Source organism: Amblyomma americanum, chromosome 1, assembly GCF_052857255.1.
Source record: "Amblyomma americanum isolate KBUSLIRL-KWMA chromosome 1, ASM5285725v1, whole genome shotgun sequence".
In the NCBI taxonomy this organism is placed as follows: domain Eukaryota; kingdom Metazoa; phylum Arthropoda; class Arachnida; order Ixodida; family Ixodidae; genus Amblyomma; species Amblyomma americanum.
The window spans coordinates 37765458-37780349 of NC_135497.1; the positions used below are offsets into that span (position 1 = coordinate 37765458).

Below are 14892 nucleotides of genomic sequence, written 5' to 3' on the forward strand. Positions count from 1 at the left end.
TAGGAGAACAAAGCATACCCCAGCTGAGTTTGTGCTGAAGTTTTGAAATTTAAGAACTTGGCAGGGTGTGCTCATGTGTGGTTACAGTGCAAGTATCCTATATTGCGGATGTCAAGAAAGCCAACCGTCACTGGAGCGAAGGAAAGCACAGGAGAGTGCTTCTATTTTTTAAGAATAGAAACATTCCCATATGCTCTCCTCGGCTTCAGTGACTGTTGCTTTCTTCACGTATATGTTGTCATGAGCCCCTCAATTCCCTATCCTTGTCTGCTAATTAGCCCCCGCGGTGGCTTAGTGGATATGGCACTCGGCTGCTGACTCGAAAGACGCGGGTTCGATCCCAGCCGCAGCGGTCGAATTTCGGTGGAGGTGAAATTCTAGAGGTCCGTGTTCTGCGCGATGTCATTGCAAGAACCCCAGGTGGTCAAAATTTCCGGAGCCCTTAACTACGGCGTCCCTCATAGCCAGAGTCGCTTTGGGACGTTAAGCACACATAAAACCATAAAAACCTTGTCTGCTAATTAGATTGTGGATAGTTGTACAAGGATTACTATGTACAGACAGTGTTTGTAATATTAGTGGCTGAGTATTTTAACAAGTCTGCTGTGAATTTCCCTCTTTTGGTAAGGCCTTATAAGTGAGCAAATTGTAGTTATGCTGACAGTAAAAATATTAGTGCAGTCCTATTAACATTGGAAAGTAGGTCATTCTTGTGAGTTCATACAGCTGTTCTGGAGGGTTGCAACGCTGGTATTGATCATGTGATTGCATACCACATAGCTGTCAATGAAGACTTGTCAGATGAAACACTGAAGGGAAGTCAGTCAATTAAACCTCGTTATTTCGCACTTCAAGGAAGTGGAAAGAATGTCCGAATTATCTAAATGTTATTAAATTATCGAATGGTCCCCCAAAACTGCCAAAAACTTCGTGTGAAAGTGAAATCTATTTTGTGGGCACCCGGGCAATTGTTGCCTCCTTTTAAGACGAAAACTGTTTGACAACAGCGATTTCTAGCAGTTCCGTGAAATTTTTGAATTCGTGCATGCTATTGGGAGTGACGGAAGCAAACTGCTCCACAATGGTAAGGTTCTCTGCGGCTTCTTTCAATGTCCAAAACAGTAGCGCTGGAGCTTCTTTGCGTGTGGCATCGCATGTGAAGAGGCTTCACCACTCAAACGGCGAACAGCACTTGACAAGTGTCGAGTTTCGATGCGCTGGAAGAACGAAAATACCATGCAGATGGAAGCGAGGGAAGCGCACATATACAAAATAAACAAAAAAGAGATCAGCAAAAAGGCAGTCGTCGTACCAAACGATGAACGTCTCGCCTTTGCATGCAGATCAGTGGAGCGCTGGAGAAAATGTATATGAAGTTTAGGCCTGTGGATGATTATCTGGACGATCGCCTGTCGAGCATGTCATATCTCTACACGGCGCACCTTGGGGGCTCGCAAAATTGACCACTGTGAGCCTCGCGGCGTACAAATAAACGAGCTTCCGACTTCGTAGATTTTAATGGGCGTTTGCCGGGACTCTGGCGACAGTCCGAATTTCTGAATTAATGGGGGCCGAATAAACGAGGTTTTACTGTAGCAGCGCTGTACCTCATATGTTTTTGGTTTCGGAATGGAGGGTGGTTTCCAGCCCGGTACTGGTTTCCAGATAATGGCAGTAGCGATGCGCGTCTTGAAAACTGATTTCAGCACCGCTGCTGGCATATCTTCAGTTTGAATTAACGAATGTGTGGTGCCTTTGACTTAGGTACATTTTTGACGGGAGGGAGCAGGAAAGCCAAATTATCCGTATTTCTGAATGGGGGCCAACTTAACGAGGTTAGACTAAAAAGAAGGGGAGGCTCAAAGATGACACCTTTGGAGTTTGCTGAGATTTAAAAAGAAAAAAGGCAGAATCAGTATGATTTAACATGGGTCAACTGCTGACAGCCAGCTAGGATACTACAGAAAAAATTTTTATCACATGTTTCTCAATGCAATCAAAGTGCAAGTGCATGTCATGAAGAATGACAAGCTGGCTATCACAGGAATGCTTTCAAAAGTATGGTAATTTAGAACAAGCAATTTAATGGGCCACAAAAATCTAGCAGTGTTAGAGTACATAATGTGTTTCACAATTAGGTACACATGTGCCTAATGTAGGGCTAATTGGTGGAAAACCAGCATGGTGAAACTGCACTAAGGCACGAGGACAACACAACTTGAATTGCTGCCTAGAGCAGTGATGTAGTCTGTTTTTTGCTGTCGTCCTTGTTCCAAAGCATAGTTTTACCAGCTCCAAAGGTGTAATTTTGCAATCTGCCATTTAAAAGTGATGTCAGGTAAAGCAGACTTATTTTTCAACCACCAAACTTATGTGCCATACAGCTTTGTTCTAATCAGCCTTGCATAGTCATCAAAGCAAATTTACTATTGTGTCATGTAGTTAAACAACAGATTTGGTGCTTGTGATGTTATCAGAATGAAAAAAATTTGCCATAATTTAGTGTATACACCATTTCATCATGGGTGCCGCCATCTTGGGAGGCTAGCGCCCTCTAGTGTCTAGTCTGGAAACGACTGCCATGCTGGTATGTGCGATTGCATTCATGGTGCACACACCAAACAGGATGCAGGTGGCACAAATCAGCAGTTTGGAGCTTTCGCATTCATTTTTTGGCGTTCTAGAAAATGCTTTTCAAGCATCAGTGAGTTTTTTCTGTAAAGAAATAGCCAGAACCACAGCAGATTATGGTGCCGCAGGCCCTTCCACCATTGTGATGATGACTGACATAGGTAAAAAGAAATCTGACAAGTTTGGTGTAATTTACATTGTGAAAAATGGCGTAGGCACAGTGCTGGTTGCGAAGGCAGTCGAGGGAGTGATGCAGGGCAACTCTTAAGCAACTTTCCATGATATTTGAGATAGATTAGCGTAACCAGCTAGGAATATCGTTGGAAGCTAGCGAAGCTAGACACTGCTTGACAACTGTTTGAAGTGTGATTTTAGTCGCATTTTATTTGTCAAGTAGGTCTAGTGTGTATACACTCGGTGTACTGTCCGAAAAGCTAACGGCGATGAGTTTGTTTTTTAAAGTGACGAAAAAGTGCACTGAAATCTTTCATGCAAACTCTCTTTAACAGCCTGATGCCTTCACATAAGAAAAACAAAACGAGATCAGGGCATCTCCTTCCTTTTTCTTTCTTTTGTCCGCATGTAGTCAGTTCTCATGGTACGCCTCCTGCAAATTTTTATCTGTGTGAAAGTTACCTTCCTGCACAGTGATTTTCTAGCGCATTTGATGCAGACAGATTTCCTTGTGTGAACATCACTTTTTTTTTTTCATATAACTGCATGTGCACACTCTATCGGCAGCAGAAATGAACAGGGTAGGTGTTCTCGTAAAAAAAAAAATGTTCCATTGCTGCCTTGCGATAAGTTGCCTTGTATTATTGCATTATTAACAGGGGTGGAGCATGCATGTTCTCATACCTTCAAACATTCTTGGCGATCGGCTTATGTGACTGCACCGAAACAATTTTTTTCCCACTCACTCTCTTCCCGTAAACTTCTGCTGTCAATTGTACCTTCCGTGCAATACAACAGTGTCGAGAGCACGCATGAGACGTGACCGACAGGATGAAACCCGTTTGGTTGATGCTTGCAATCCAAAAATGCCCCTCATCTGCGAATCGGTGCAAATGAAACAGCTTGTGCCCACACACATGCTGCGGCTGTCAATGCTCTTCGCACTGTTCTGGCTGTCATTTTTCACTGTCATTGTTGCTACAGCCGACAACAACACGGTGGTAGCCGGACAACCTTAGGATCGATTCGTGGCAATATTTAGACTCGAAACGCTTTTCAACTTCTTCGTTGCGCAAAAGACCGCGCAACACACTCATACCCTGTGCACCATGCCTTGGTGCCCGTGCCGCTGGCACATAACAGAGAGGAGGAGGGGCGCTATGCGCACCAAGTTCGAGGCTATTTTCCTTCTCGCCGCGAAAACGGTCATACAGCCGTGCCTCTTTACTATGCACCCTATTAATGAACGACTCGAATTATGGACAGTTCTTCTGGGGACTTAATTTTTGCAATGCATTTATGCCTTGTGCATGGAAACTTCGTTTGGCCAATGGAGAGAGTGAAAATGCATGCAGCCCAGTAGGACCCGCGTATTTATGTCGCGTTAATATGGACAGCAATGCACACAACATCTCAACTGTGGTAACCAGACACTATTATACAGCGCAAGAATTGTCAGAAGTTTTTTGACTTGAGTAGAAAAATCGAATACATAGTAAATCACATGACTCTGTGCATCACTGTGTGCGCTGTGCACACAGCGCACACAGTTTTTCGTGGCTGCCTCGGTGGCTCAGTTGTTATGGTGCTTGGCTGCTGACCCGAACGACGCGGGTTCGATCTTGGCCGCAGCAGTCGCATTTCGATGCAGGCAAAATGCTAGGGGCTTGTGTACTGCAATGTCAGAGCACATTAAAGAACCCCAGGTGGTCGAAATTATCTGAAGCCCTCCACTACGCCGTCCCTCTTACCCTGAGTCGCTTTGGGACGTTAAACCCTGTAAACCAAACCAGTTTTTCGTTAAATCATGAACTGCCAGGCACACTAACTCTTTTCGCTCACACTTTCTGGTTGACAAAGCACTTCTCTTTGTGGTGTAAAAATCATTGGCAGCAAGCCGCCACTGCAACTGTCAAAAGCTCAGCAACTGTCCTCCTAGTGTACATTGTTCATTGCACAAAATGAATTAACCACTCTTTTACAGTATAACCTTTCTATTGTAACCTTTCAGATGTCTTCCTGCAACGCTAAGTTAATGTTTCTTTAAACAGAGCACACGACAAGAAGAAAAGAAAAACTGCTCGGGTTCAAAGCTTGTCAGGCAGGCATGGAATCTGTGAATACAATCTGAACAGTAAGGGAATGGATTCAAATTATACATGATCTCAGCCTCAACGGGGCGACGGCTCCATTGGTACTGCAAAACTTTCAGAAATGGCTCAACGCCGATGACATGCTTCTGAAGGCTTCGAGAATGTCTTAGACAAGCTGATGCAGCTTACCCAGGAAGTGCTGCTTAATAACTGCTCAACACATATAAAGCCAAGTTGTCGAGCAGCTCGGGAATAATAGTGTTGTGAAAGCAACAACAAATATGGGATGAGACACCATTTCAATGAGTACAGCTCCATAGTTAGTGAGCGTTAGACCGGTGCACAGCTTCTGTCTGTCACGGCTCACCAAGCACTTCAAGACAGCTGCATCTTTCTGACTATTGACTACCAAGATAATGCACTGCATATTGCTAAGCAAAAAATTAATTTTGATCACAACAGTTTACTGAAAATGCTTTCCTTTGTTTTAAATCGCAATTCACTAATATGAACAACTTGGTCTATGTACAGTTTTGATCGGGAACCAAAGTGTCCTTATTACGAGGCACAACAGTATATCGGTTGCTCATTTAGAGAACTGTAAGCTCCTACAATACTCTTTTTTTTTTCTTCTATCGCATGAAAGGAAATATTCATGAAAAAGATAAGTACGGGTTGACACATATTCGAGATCTGTACATTGTGAAACACCCGTGACTAGGTTGCAACAATGAATCTTGTTCACACATAGAGTTCCAGATCTGGTGATAGCATATCACAACCCAAACTGAACACTACTACTTTGGCCTAGCCCATGATTACATGCGGAGGATGCTGGGTTCATCCAATGCGTTGTATATATATTATTGCATATATAGGCCCGCATAGCTGGCAGTAAACTTTTAAAAAAGAGCACGCTGGCTAAGTAACAGCTGCCATGCGAACAGATGTTTTCACAAAGGTTACACAGTGCTGCCGACACACCATCGTATAATCCGGCCACCCATCATCGCAAAATACACTTTATGGAGCACCAAGCCGCAGAATGGTGGCGATGCTTCTGTAGTTGCGGCAGGAAACAACCCAAGAACTGCATAGGCAAGCTGGTTTTGTGTATGAAAAACAGTTTTCAGAAAGGTCACGTTGCACTCATTGCAGTTCTAAGCGCAGTGCACACACGAACCACGATTTAGATCGGTTATGGTAACATTGCAGAAACTTCTTGTGATCACGATCACTGCAGCCATTGCAAGAAATGCGACTGGCATTCAAAAATAAGGTGAGCGTAGTGATCTTTTCAAGCGTGATACTATATATTTACAGGTGGTTTCACTGACTGATGAAAAAGCACTCGTTCCAGTCATAATCGCTTTCAACACACTTGCACTTTTAACAGTGCTCTGAAGCTTACTGCATGCACAGGAAATTCACCGTGGGGAGTTGTTTCTCACTGCTGTTCATGAAGATTCCCACGGGAATTGAGAACACTTGCAACAACCAGAAACGGTGCCAAGTAAACAACTTGTTACACCGCCACTGCCGTACATCTTATGTAGGTTTGAAGGCCACTGTGTCAGCTTGGTGTAGACTGCAACAAAACTCAACTAGGAGGGAAACCGGATTCGACGTTGCGCTTGACACTGTTAATAGCAACATGTGGCCAGTATTATGTTTCACGACAATAGCCACTACCATTTAGGCCTGGTTTCTTCCGCTTCACAAGGCCGCTTCACAAGTGGCCATCATTGCACAGGTAAAAGTGAGGAGAGGCCTGGCACGTCGCGGGGCAGCAGCCAATACACTCATGCCTCGTTAATATGGACACTGATTCTCGATCAAAGCTGTTCATAAAGCGAGTCATCTGTAATAATGAATCGCGAAGAAAAAATATTCAGAAAATGAAAAGTAGCTATGATTAGGAGCTGCTTCTATTCACAGTGGTGGTGAGTAAAGTTGAAATTGAGCAGAATTTTGGAAGCTCCAAGCCAATTATTCTGTCCACCATTGTGCTTAAAATAACGTGGTGCAGCCTGGTGCTCAATATATCATACGCTTGATGGCGTATCATATATGGAAAGCAGTGGCAAATGCCCCAGTTGGCTTCTACCAGTTCTCATGATGTCGCAGTTCAGTGCAGCAGAGGCTAAGCAGGAAGAAGAAGGAGATGGTCCTTTGTCCCCTGGCTGTGGGCAGTGCCACTACCATAGATCGTTTTGCGCAATTATAGCATGAAATCCCCCGCAGGGGCATCTTCTACATGCAGATGATGGTGAGTTGCTACACCACGGGTTCCAGAGCATCCGCAGGGACATCCCCGCAGGGGGATGGTGGTGAGCATTGTGCCACCACGGACCAGAGCCCCCACTTTTAGCTGTGCGTGGCATCGCCGTGTCCGGGGAAAAGGGGACCCTGGTGGTTGAGCCAATGCCGAGCGTTTGGACCGTTAAGACCCTTCGGCGGAGGCAACACACCACTTTAACCCCAGCTTCCTGTAGACGGCACCTCCGCCCTGACCCAACCGCGGGAAATCGGCAGTCGCCTTTTCCTGTCCTCCCCTTTATCTTTCACTTTCCTATCTTCTTTCTCACAGCTGTGTTGTCTTCTCCTCTCTTAATGACTTTTTCCAGGTGGCAGGCGTCAACTTTGTGTGGCAAACTACCTTGCGTTCTGTCATATTGGGTTATACAGTATAATCTCGGTGATGTGAACACGGTTGATACGAATTGTGCAATGATACGAATTCATAAAATTCCCCGTCCAGATTGCATTGTGCACAGCATGCAGAATTCCGGATGTTCCGAACTCTCTCCCGTGCCACACCGGATGGTACGAACACGAGCCGTGATCGCACCCTCGAGCACTAAGCGCGACTCTTATATTGCCGAAATCGCATAGTACGCACCACAAGCAGTGAGCGGCGGTGCGCGGTCCTCACATCGCCGAAATCTTGATCGCTAATCACATGATACACGGTAAGCACCGCAAGCAGTGAGCTGCGGTGCGTGGCCCTCACATCGCCGAAATCTTGCGGTACGCACTGCAAGCAGTGAGCGGCAGTGCACGGCCGTGAATAAATCCTGTCAGCCGTAAACAGATCTGCGTGCATGCATTTTCTAAGCTTCTACATGTGAATTTTGTTTGTTTGGATAATACGAATTTCTTTACAACCCCGTGAGATTCGTATCGCCGAAATTCTACTGTAGGTAGTTGGGATGTACAGCTGCTGAAGGCAGGGCTTGCTTTCAAGTTCCTGTCCCGTCCCCTTATTGGGCTCCTTAGCGGGTGGCTGGCACCACGGCTGAAAAACAGATACATAGATTTAGGCGTACCAGGTGTTCTACCTAACATTGCACCAAGACAGGACTATTTGCCGGCTTGGTACATCCTCCCTGCAGTATTTGACTTCACACTGACACATTTTAACAAAAAGCAAATGCCACAAAAACACATACTTCAAGAATTCTTCACACTATAAGAAAGATATGACACCTACACTGAATTTTACTGATGGCTCAAAAACAGAAACTCATGTTGGAAGTGCAGTGCATGGTTTAGGAAAAAAGTGAAAAAATGATACGACTGCCATTGTATGCATCAGCTTTTATTGCCGAGTGTTATCCCATCTGTGTGGCTGTAGAGCAAATAGAGGGAGCATCAAAAATAGCATCATTTACACAGATTTCCTGAGTATGCTCACCGTATTGCACGCTAGAAATGCTGCTGAAGCCATAATAGGAAGCATCATGCATAGTGTAGTCAAAGCCGCAACACAAAAACGTGACATTAAATTCTGCTGGGTCCCTAGCCATGCAGGAATTTTGGATAATGAAAAAGCAGATGCATATGCTGCACAAGCATGATTTGGTCAAATAAAACAAGTGAACATACTGCACAGGGAATGTTTGAAGTTAATATACAGTAAACTGACAAATAAGTGGCAGGCTACATTGGAAAAGCTAGTAAACAGCAAACTACATTCTGTAAAGCTCATTTTAGGAGAATGGAAATCATGTAGACATCAAGAATGTTTTACAGAAGTTATTTTTTGTTTGTGCATTGGGAACATGCCTCACACACAACTTCTTACTAACAAAACAAACCTCTTTGCGAAATGTGTGGTGGCAAACTCCCTGTTAACCACATTTTAATTTCATGTGCAAAACTTAAAGTATCGTACTACTTCCTACAATGAATATATCCCATTACACCTCATATTGCTTTTAGATGATCAAGCACTTGTGGTTTTTCAAGTTTCTGAGGGAAGCCAGTATTTTAAACAAACTATAGGTATCTCCGTTAACACAAGACATTGTAAACCTTTGTTTGGTGCATCACAGCCTTAGTTGCTTTTGCGCCATTGAACTCCATATAAGTATAGTGTGAAATCCCACTTCCTTTTGTCACGAACCCCTCCCTACAACCGGTTGCCACCCTTCACATATCTCCCACTGCCACTTCGGAGGAGGCTGAAGAGGCTGCCATTGCCCTAGCCATCACGCGCACGAAGGCCCGGTATATACTATCAGACTCTAAAACTGCCATACTAAATTTCGCCCGTGGGAGAGTTCACGTCCCTGCATTTCGCATACTGAACTCCCTCGCTGCGCACCTGCCCCGCCACATGGAGCTCATATCGGTGCCTGGCCACTCCGGGAATCCCGGAAACGGGGCTGCCGACAATTTAGCCCGAGGTTCTCTCAACCGGCACCGGTGGCCTCCGATCTGGGGTTCTCACGGGAGCGCATGCATTCCTTCAGGGAACTGACGCAGGCCTGCAGAGCCGAGCGTCGGCTCTACTCCCCACCCCATCCCTCCCTCGACAATTACCACCAGACACTTTGGAGGCGGCTCCAAACACGCACCTTACCCTCCCCTTATATGCGCTCGCGCTATCACCAAGTCCACACAAACCCCTCCATACCCTCTGCCACCACCCCGAAGCCACTCTCGATCATATCCTTTTCCTCTACCGCGGATCCTCCGCCGCGGGGCCTGGAGCACCTTACCACTTGGGAGGCTTGGGAGACCCTACTGCGCTCCGAGGACCTGGCCAAGCAAGCCATCGCCACAGGCCGGGCTGCCAGCGTCATGAGCCTCCGGGACATGAATGTTAGAGTGCAGTGGGGCCATGCAGGGGCCCAAGGACCTGCGTGTCCTGAACTCCCCGGTGTCTATTAAAGTTTTCACCACCACCACTGTGCAGTGCGTATTCTTGCAGAGATGGCACCACAGTACTGTGCACTACACAACAATATATCTTTGGTCGCTTCAAAGCAATAAGTTATCCTCATCACACGGTGTATGGATGAGTTTTGTAGACCTAACCGGTCTGTAACAAATATAAGTAGACAGTCCACTTTGAAATTGTTTCATAAAACTGAAGAAATCGTAGAAACTTAGTGTGGCGCCAGTGCTGTCTGCCTTTTCATTTTTTTCTTTGCTTATTTTTGATACTCTTGAAAATACCAGAATTGTTGTTTTCGTAAAGATTACTAATCATGTGGAATTTGGTGCTTGATTGTGTTCGGCGACACGTAACTCTATCTTGAGCATCACCTAATGGAGCCAGTCCTATAACACTTGTTAACACTTTTGTTAAAACATTCGGCTCGGTATTTCGTCCATCTGCTAATGTGTTAATGCAATAAATTCCTGAAGCTTCCGCTGTTTCTTTTCATTTACAGCCTTGATCTAGATGATGCTGATGTCTATCTTGATGAAGATGTCAAAGCTCTTCTTGAAGATGTCAAACCTCCTCTTGGCAATGGCACTGAAGCTATTCTTTCTGAAGCGGACTCCTCTGCAAAACCACTGGAGGAAGTAACCAAAAAACTGGACTTCGAGTAAGATCTTTAGTCAGAGTGTATTGTGTTATGTGTAGGAATGTTCTGTATGAATTGGTTGTCATTGTCACTGCATCTTTACTCTTTTTTTGTATGCACTGAAATGTGCTTTTATGTATAAAAACAAGCTATTAAGCTGGACAAGTACACCTGCTTGTGCAGTTACCTTGCAGTGTTGCACTTGCATGTTCAAGTCTACATTGTACTATATGTTCTTCCATTTTAATAAAAACTTGACTTGAGCCAAGTTTCTTCAGCTCATTTGACCGCCACACATAGCTACAAGCTGAGCTAGCATCTTTGTAGGTTGTAAAGGCACCCATAGAAGAATCCAGCCGCCGCGGTGGCTAAGTGGTTATGGCGCTCGGCTGCTGGCCCGAAAGACTTTGGTTCGATCCCTGCCACGGCGGTCGCATTTCGATGGAGGCGAAATTCTAGAGGCCCGTGTACTGTGCGATGTCAGTGCACGTTAAAGAACCCCAGGTGGTCGAAATCTCCGGAGCCCTTCACTACGGCGTCTCTCATAGCCTTAGTCGCTTTGGGACGTTAAACTCTCATAAACCAAACCAAACCATAGAAGAATCCACTCTAGAAGTAGCATTCGCTACTTAGGAAGGCCAGGTAGCCTAAATTCGCACACTTTCACAAATGTGGAAGCAGCACGGAAGCGCAGTATTGAGGATAGCATTGAGCATTTAGGGGTAGTCTCGGCTTCACCGCCTACTGTTGTGGTAGTGCATGCTTCCTGTATTAATTGCAGGGGAGCGTACTTCACTCGGGCGTCAAGCTCTGATTTTAGTTTCTTAGATTTAATCTGTGTATTTCTTGGTCGTTTTGTATGACTGCAACCTACTGTCTGAGCTTTCTTGTGCACTTTATGCAATAGGGCGAAATGCCTTGACAGCGTGCTCGAGTTATACCCCTGTCACACGGCATTCCTCGAAGGCCTTTCCAACAAAGGCACCTTTTTTCACCAAAAGGAAAGCTTAAAGGAGCAGCGATGTTGCTACATGGTGCGGCCCAAAGGTGAAACAGTCGTTGAGGCTTAGCACCCGCTGCTGTGCTCTAGTTGGCTCAATTGAGTGTTTTAAAATTAATGTGGGAAATTCTGTTGATCTGTTGTGCTCTTAAAATCTGGGCATAAAATATAAACACCCATACAAAAAGTGAAGCCAGACACACCTTTCACGTTTCTAAAAGTTGTTTTCAAACATTGTTGGCTGCATCTTTTTTTTTTTCTTCATTGCATTTACTTTTTGACGTTGGATGGCAATGCCATCGCAGGTTCTCGAAGGTCGCTCCTTTGTGCTCCAAAAGCCTCGGACGGGCGCCATCGTCTCCAAGGTCCTTAGCGGCAAAGGCGCAATATGTTTGCCAAGTAGCTGCACTCTGTACGGCTTTTGGATATAAGGACCCAATTTTTAAAGGCCTTTGTGGTGCCCGTGTGACAGGGGTATTAAAGGCCTGCAAAATGTGCACCCAAATGAAAGTTGTGCTTCAATAACATTGCGCCGCACTATAAAATGCTTTCATTGTCGATGAAGATTCTCTAGGCCAGAACTCCCAACGGATAATACCAAGTTCAGCTGAACTTGGTATTATCCACAGTAAAAAAAAAAAGCCTTTTCAGCTTCTAGATTTGTTGCGTATGAGCTGGTGCTCCTTTGACTGCATTAGGGAAGGAGTCCTTGGAAAGTCAACATGCAATGTCATCTGCTTGCTTTGGTAATTGGTAGCAGCAGGACAATGCACATAATATGCCTGTGCATATGCTGGCCACTGAAAACTGTCAGCTCTCATCTGGTTTCTTCCCTGAATTTAATCAGCACACTGTTTAGTTTTGGTCAAACTCTGTGCAAAACATTTTGCCCACATGGCCTGGGTACTGGAAAATGACAGCCAATAGTGGAACTGTGTTGCAGAAACATCACACAAAAAGGTATCGCACAGGTGAGAGGACGGTCATTGAAGACTAAATGGTAGGCATGCGCGAATACAGTGTTTTTTTTTATTCGAAGTGTGATAATGTTCTTCGAATACTTCTGGCACACACAAAAAAAAGGTTGAATAGCACAACAGCCATTTTCAAAATCTTGTACTTTTCGAACACCTATGTTACAAAACACTCCCAGTTTTCCACTTGTCACAAAAACTGTCAAGAGGTGCCATACCCTTGGCCCAAAACAAAAACATTTGCACAGTCTTCATCCAAACAGCAAAAGATTGGAACGGCCTTCCCAATGCCACTGTAATAATAGGAGATATGGTTATGTTCAAGCATATCCTGAAATCTTTTGACACACTTCAAGTTTTCGTGTACCTTTCTACTCAAACGCTGATCTATTGTACTTTTTTTTTTACTACGGTTTTTGTTCTCTAATCTGTTACAGAGTTCTTACCCACCGTCCTGCACCTCTTTCTCTCTTTATTCTTGTTTTTTCTTTTGTAACCATTAAAGCATTTGAGCATTTTGATTTCGTGAGCTGTTTGCCTGTTTAATTTGTATTTTGTACTTTTATGCTGGCATTGTGCAGAATATGGTCCTTTTTGTTATTTCTCTGCAACACACCCCTCATGTAATGCACCTCTTTGGGGTCTTTAGGGTTATAAAATAAAATAGATAAATGCAACTACACCCAGTCTCATCTTTTTTCGGTATAGACCAAGAGACAGGCACGACTCACTGGTCTCCGGAGCTTTGTGGCAAGCGCGTTTGCAGCAGCTATCACACTGTACTTGTGTGACTTCCACTCCTGTGCAAACAAGTTGTGAAACGGAGCATAACCGTGTTACAGTGCTTCGCTCATCCCACAGCAACATCCTCAAAGTAATCTTCAAGCACAGTTCGCAAGTTATAACACCGCTTCTTTCATTCGAAGTAACAGAGCGTTAGGGTCTTGGCAAGGGGTCAGGTGCAGTACGACACGAACTTTTAATGTGAAAGCTTTTCTTGACTCATGAGTGGCGTGGATGGAAGTTGTCCGCAAAAGTGTTCGCACAAACTGTCAATCATAATTTGGTAATTAAAATAAAATGCAAAATTGATAAGCACCATATATGTACTGATAGTGCTAGAGGTAGCAATAGTAATAATGATTGCGATGGTGATAGTAATGAAGATGATTGGGATAGAAAAATGAAAAAGGGAGGAAGAAAAAAATTTTAAAAATGAAAAGAGGGAGGGAGAAATAGAGGAAAGGGAAAGGCTTTCACATTCCGGCTCTTAAGCAGGCTTAAGTTCAATCCTGTAATTTTTTCACGAGAGCTTCACGTGCATAAGAATGTCCTGTCGAGCGCATAGGGGACACATCACATTTATAGCACAGCCAAGCAACAGCAGAACAAATTGCACAATGTAGCAAAAGTCAAGTTCGAAAAAGCACGCGATGAAAAAACGACGCACGCAAAAGTTGTTTTCAAGCTCGTGCCCTCCGTTGGAAGCTCCTGCAGATTCCTTTTCAGAGATGGCTATTGGTTAGATTCAGTCAGGCATTACGCAGCTACCATAGCCACGGCCGGTCAACAGCGTTGTTCCAGTGGGTCAGGAACATGGAGGAAGGAAAGAACTTTTCTTCCTCCATGGCCAGGAAGTCAGGAGCGCCGGCATCTGATAGTGCAAAAAGTGACGAGAGGAGAGGGAAAGGTGCGAAGACGCTGAAATTCAAATTTTGACTACAGACAATTCAGCTATGCTAAACGCATCAAAAAAATTCTTGCTGGAGGATATTTGTGAAGCAGCGTCCTTTAACATTCCAGGAATGACGCACCTTTTTTCAGAGCCCCTATAACAGAGGAAGTTGAAAAAATGGGAGAGGGCACTTGAGCTTTGCATGAAGGGTATAACACAATAACGTAGTGGCTTAGGCTTTGCATTCTGAGCAGTTTGACACATTTGAACACATTTTTTCGCTTGTTTCAATTAATCAATTACACACTAAATTTTCTTAATTAGCATCATCAAGCATTAGCTTTTCATTCTGAGCATTTTGACACCTTTGAACCCCCTTTTCCAATTTTTTCATTTCTTTAATCAATCAATTACAATGATTTCATTAACTCGTCATCCCTATCACACATCAATCAATCACTAGAACCACAAATTGCCATGATACGATTTTTTTATGGAGCCCCTGATTATAGGTCTGCAGTTC

General features: G+C 44.4%; 1 protein-coding gene across 1 annotated transcript in view; it reads left to right on the top strand.

The window, feature by feature from the left end:
* The window catches only part of Slbp (Stem-loop binding protein), a 69892-nt gene extending 58904 nt beyond the window's left edge, over positions 1-10988 (top strand). The window contains exon 6 of the mRNA XM_077645476.1: positions 10583-10988. Within this exon, the coding sequence (XP_077501602.1) occupies positions 10583-10745 (163 nt within the window). The 3' untranslated portion in view covers positions 10746-10988. The remainder of the gene's footprint in view (positions 1-10582) is intronic.
* The last annotated feature ends 3904 nt before the right edge of the window (positions 10989-14892 follow it).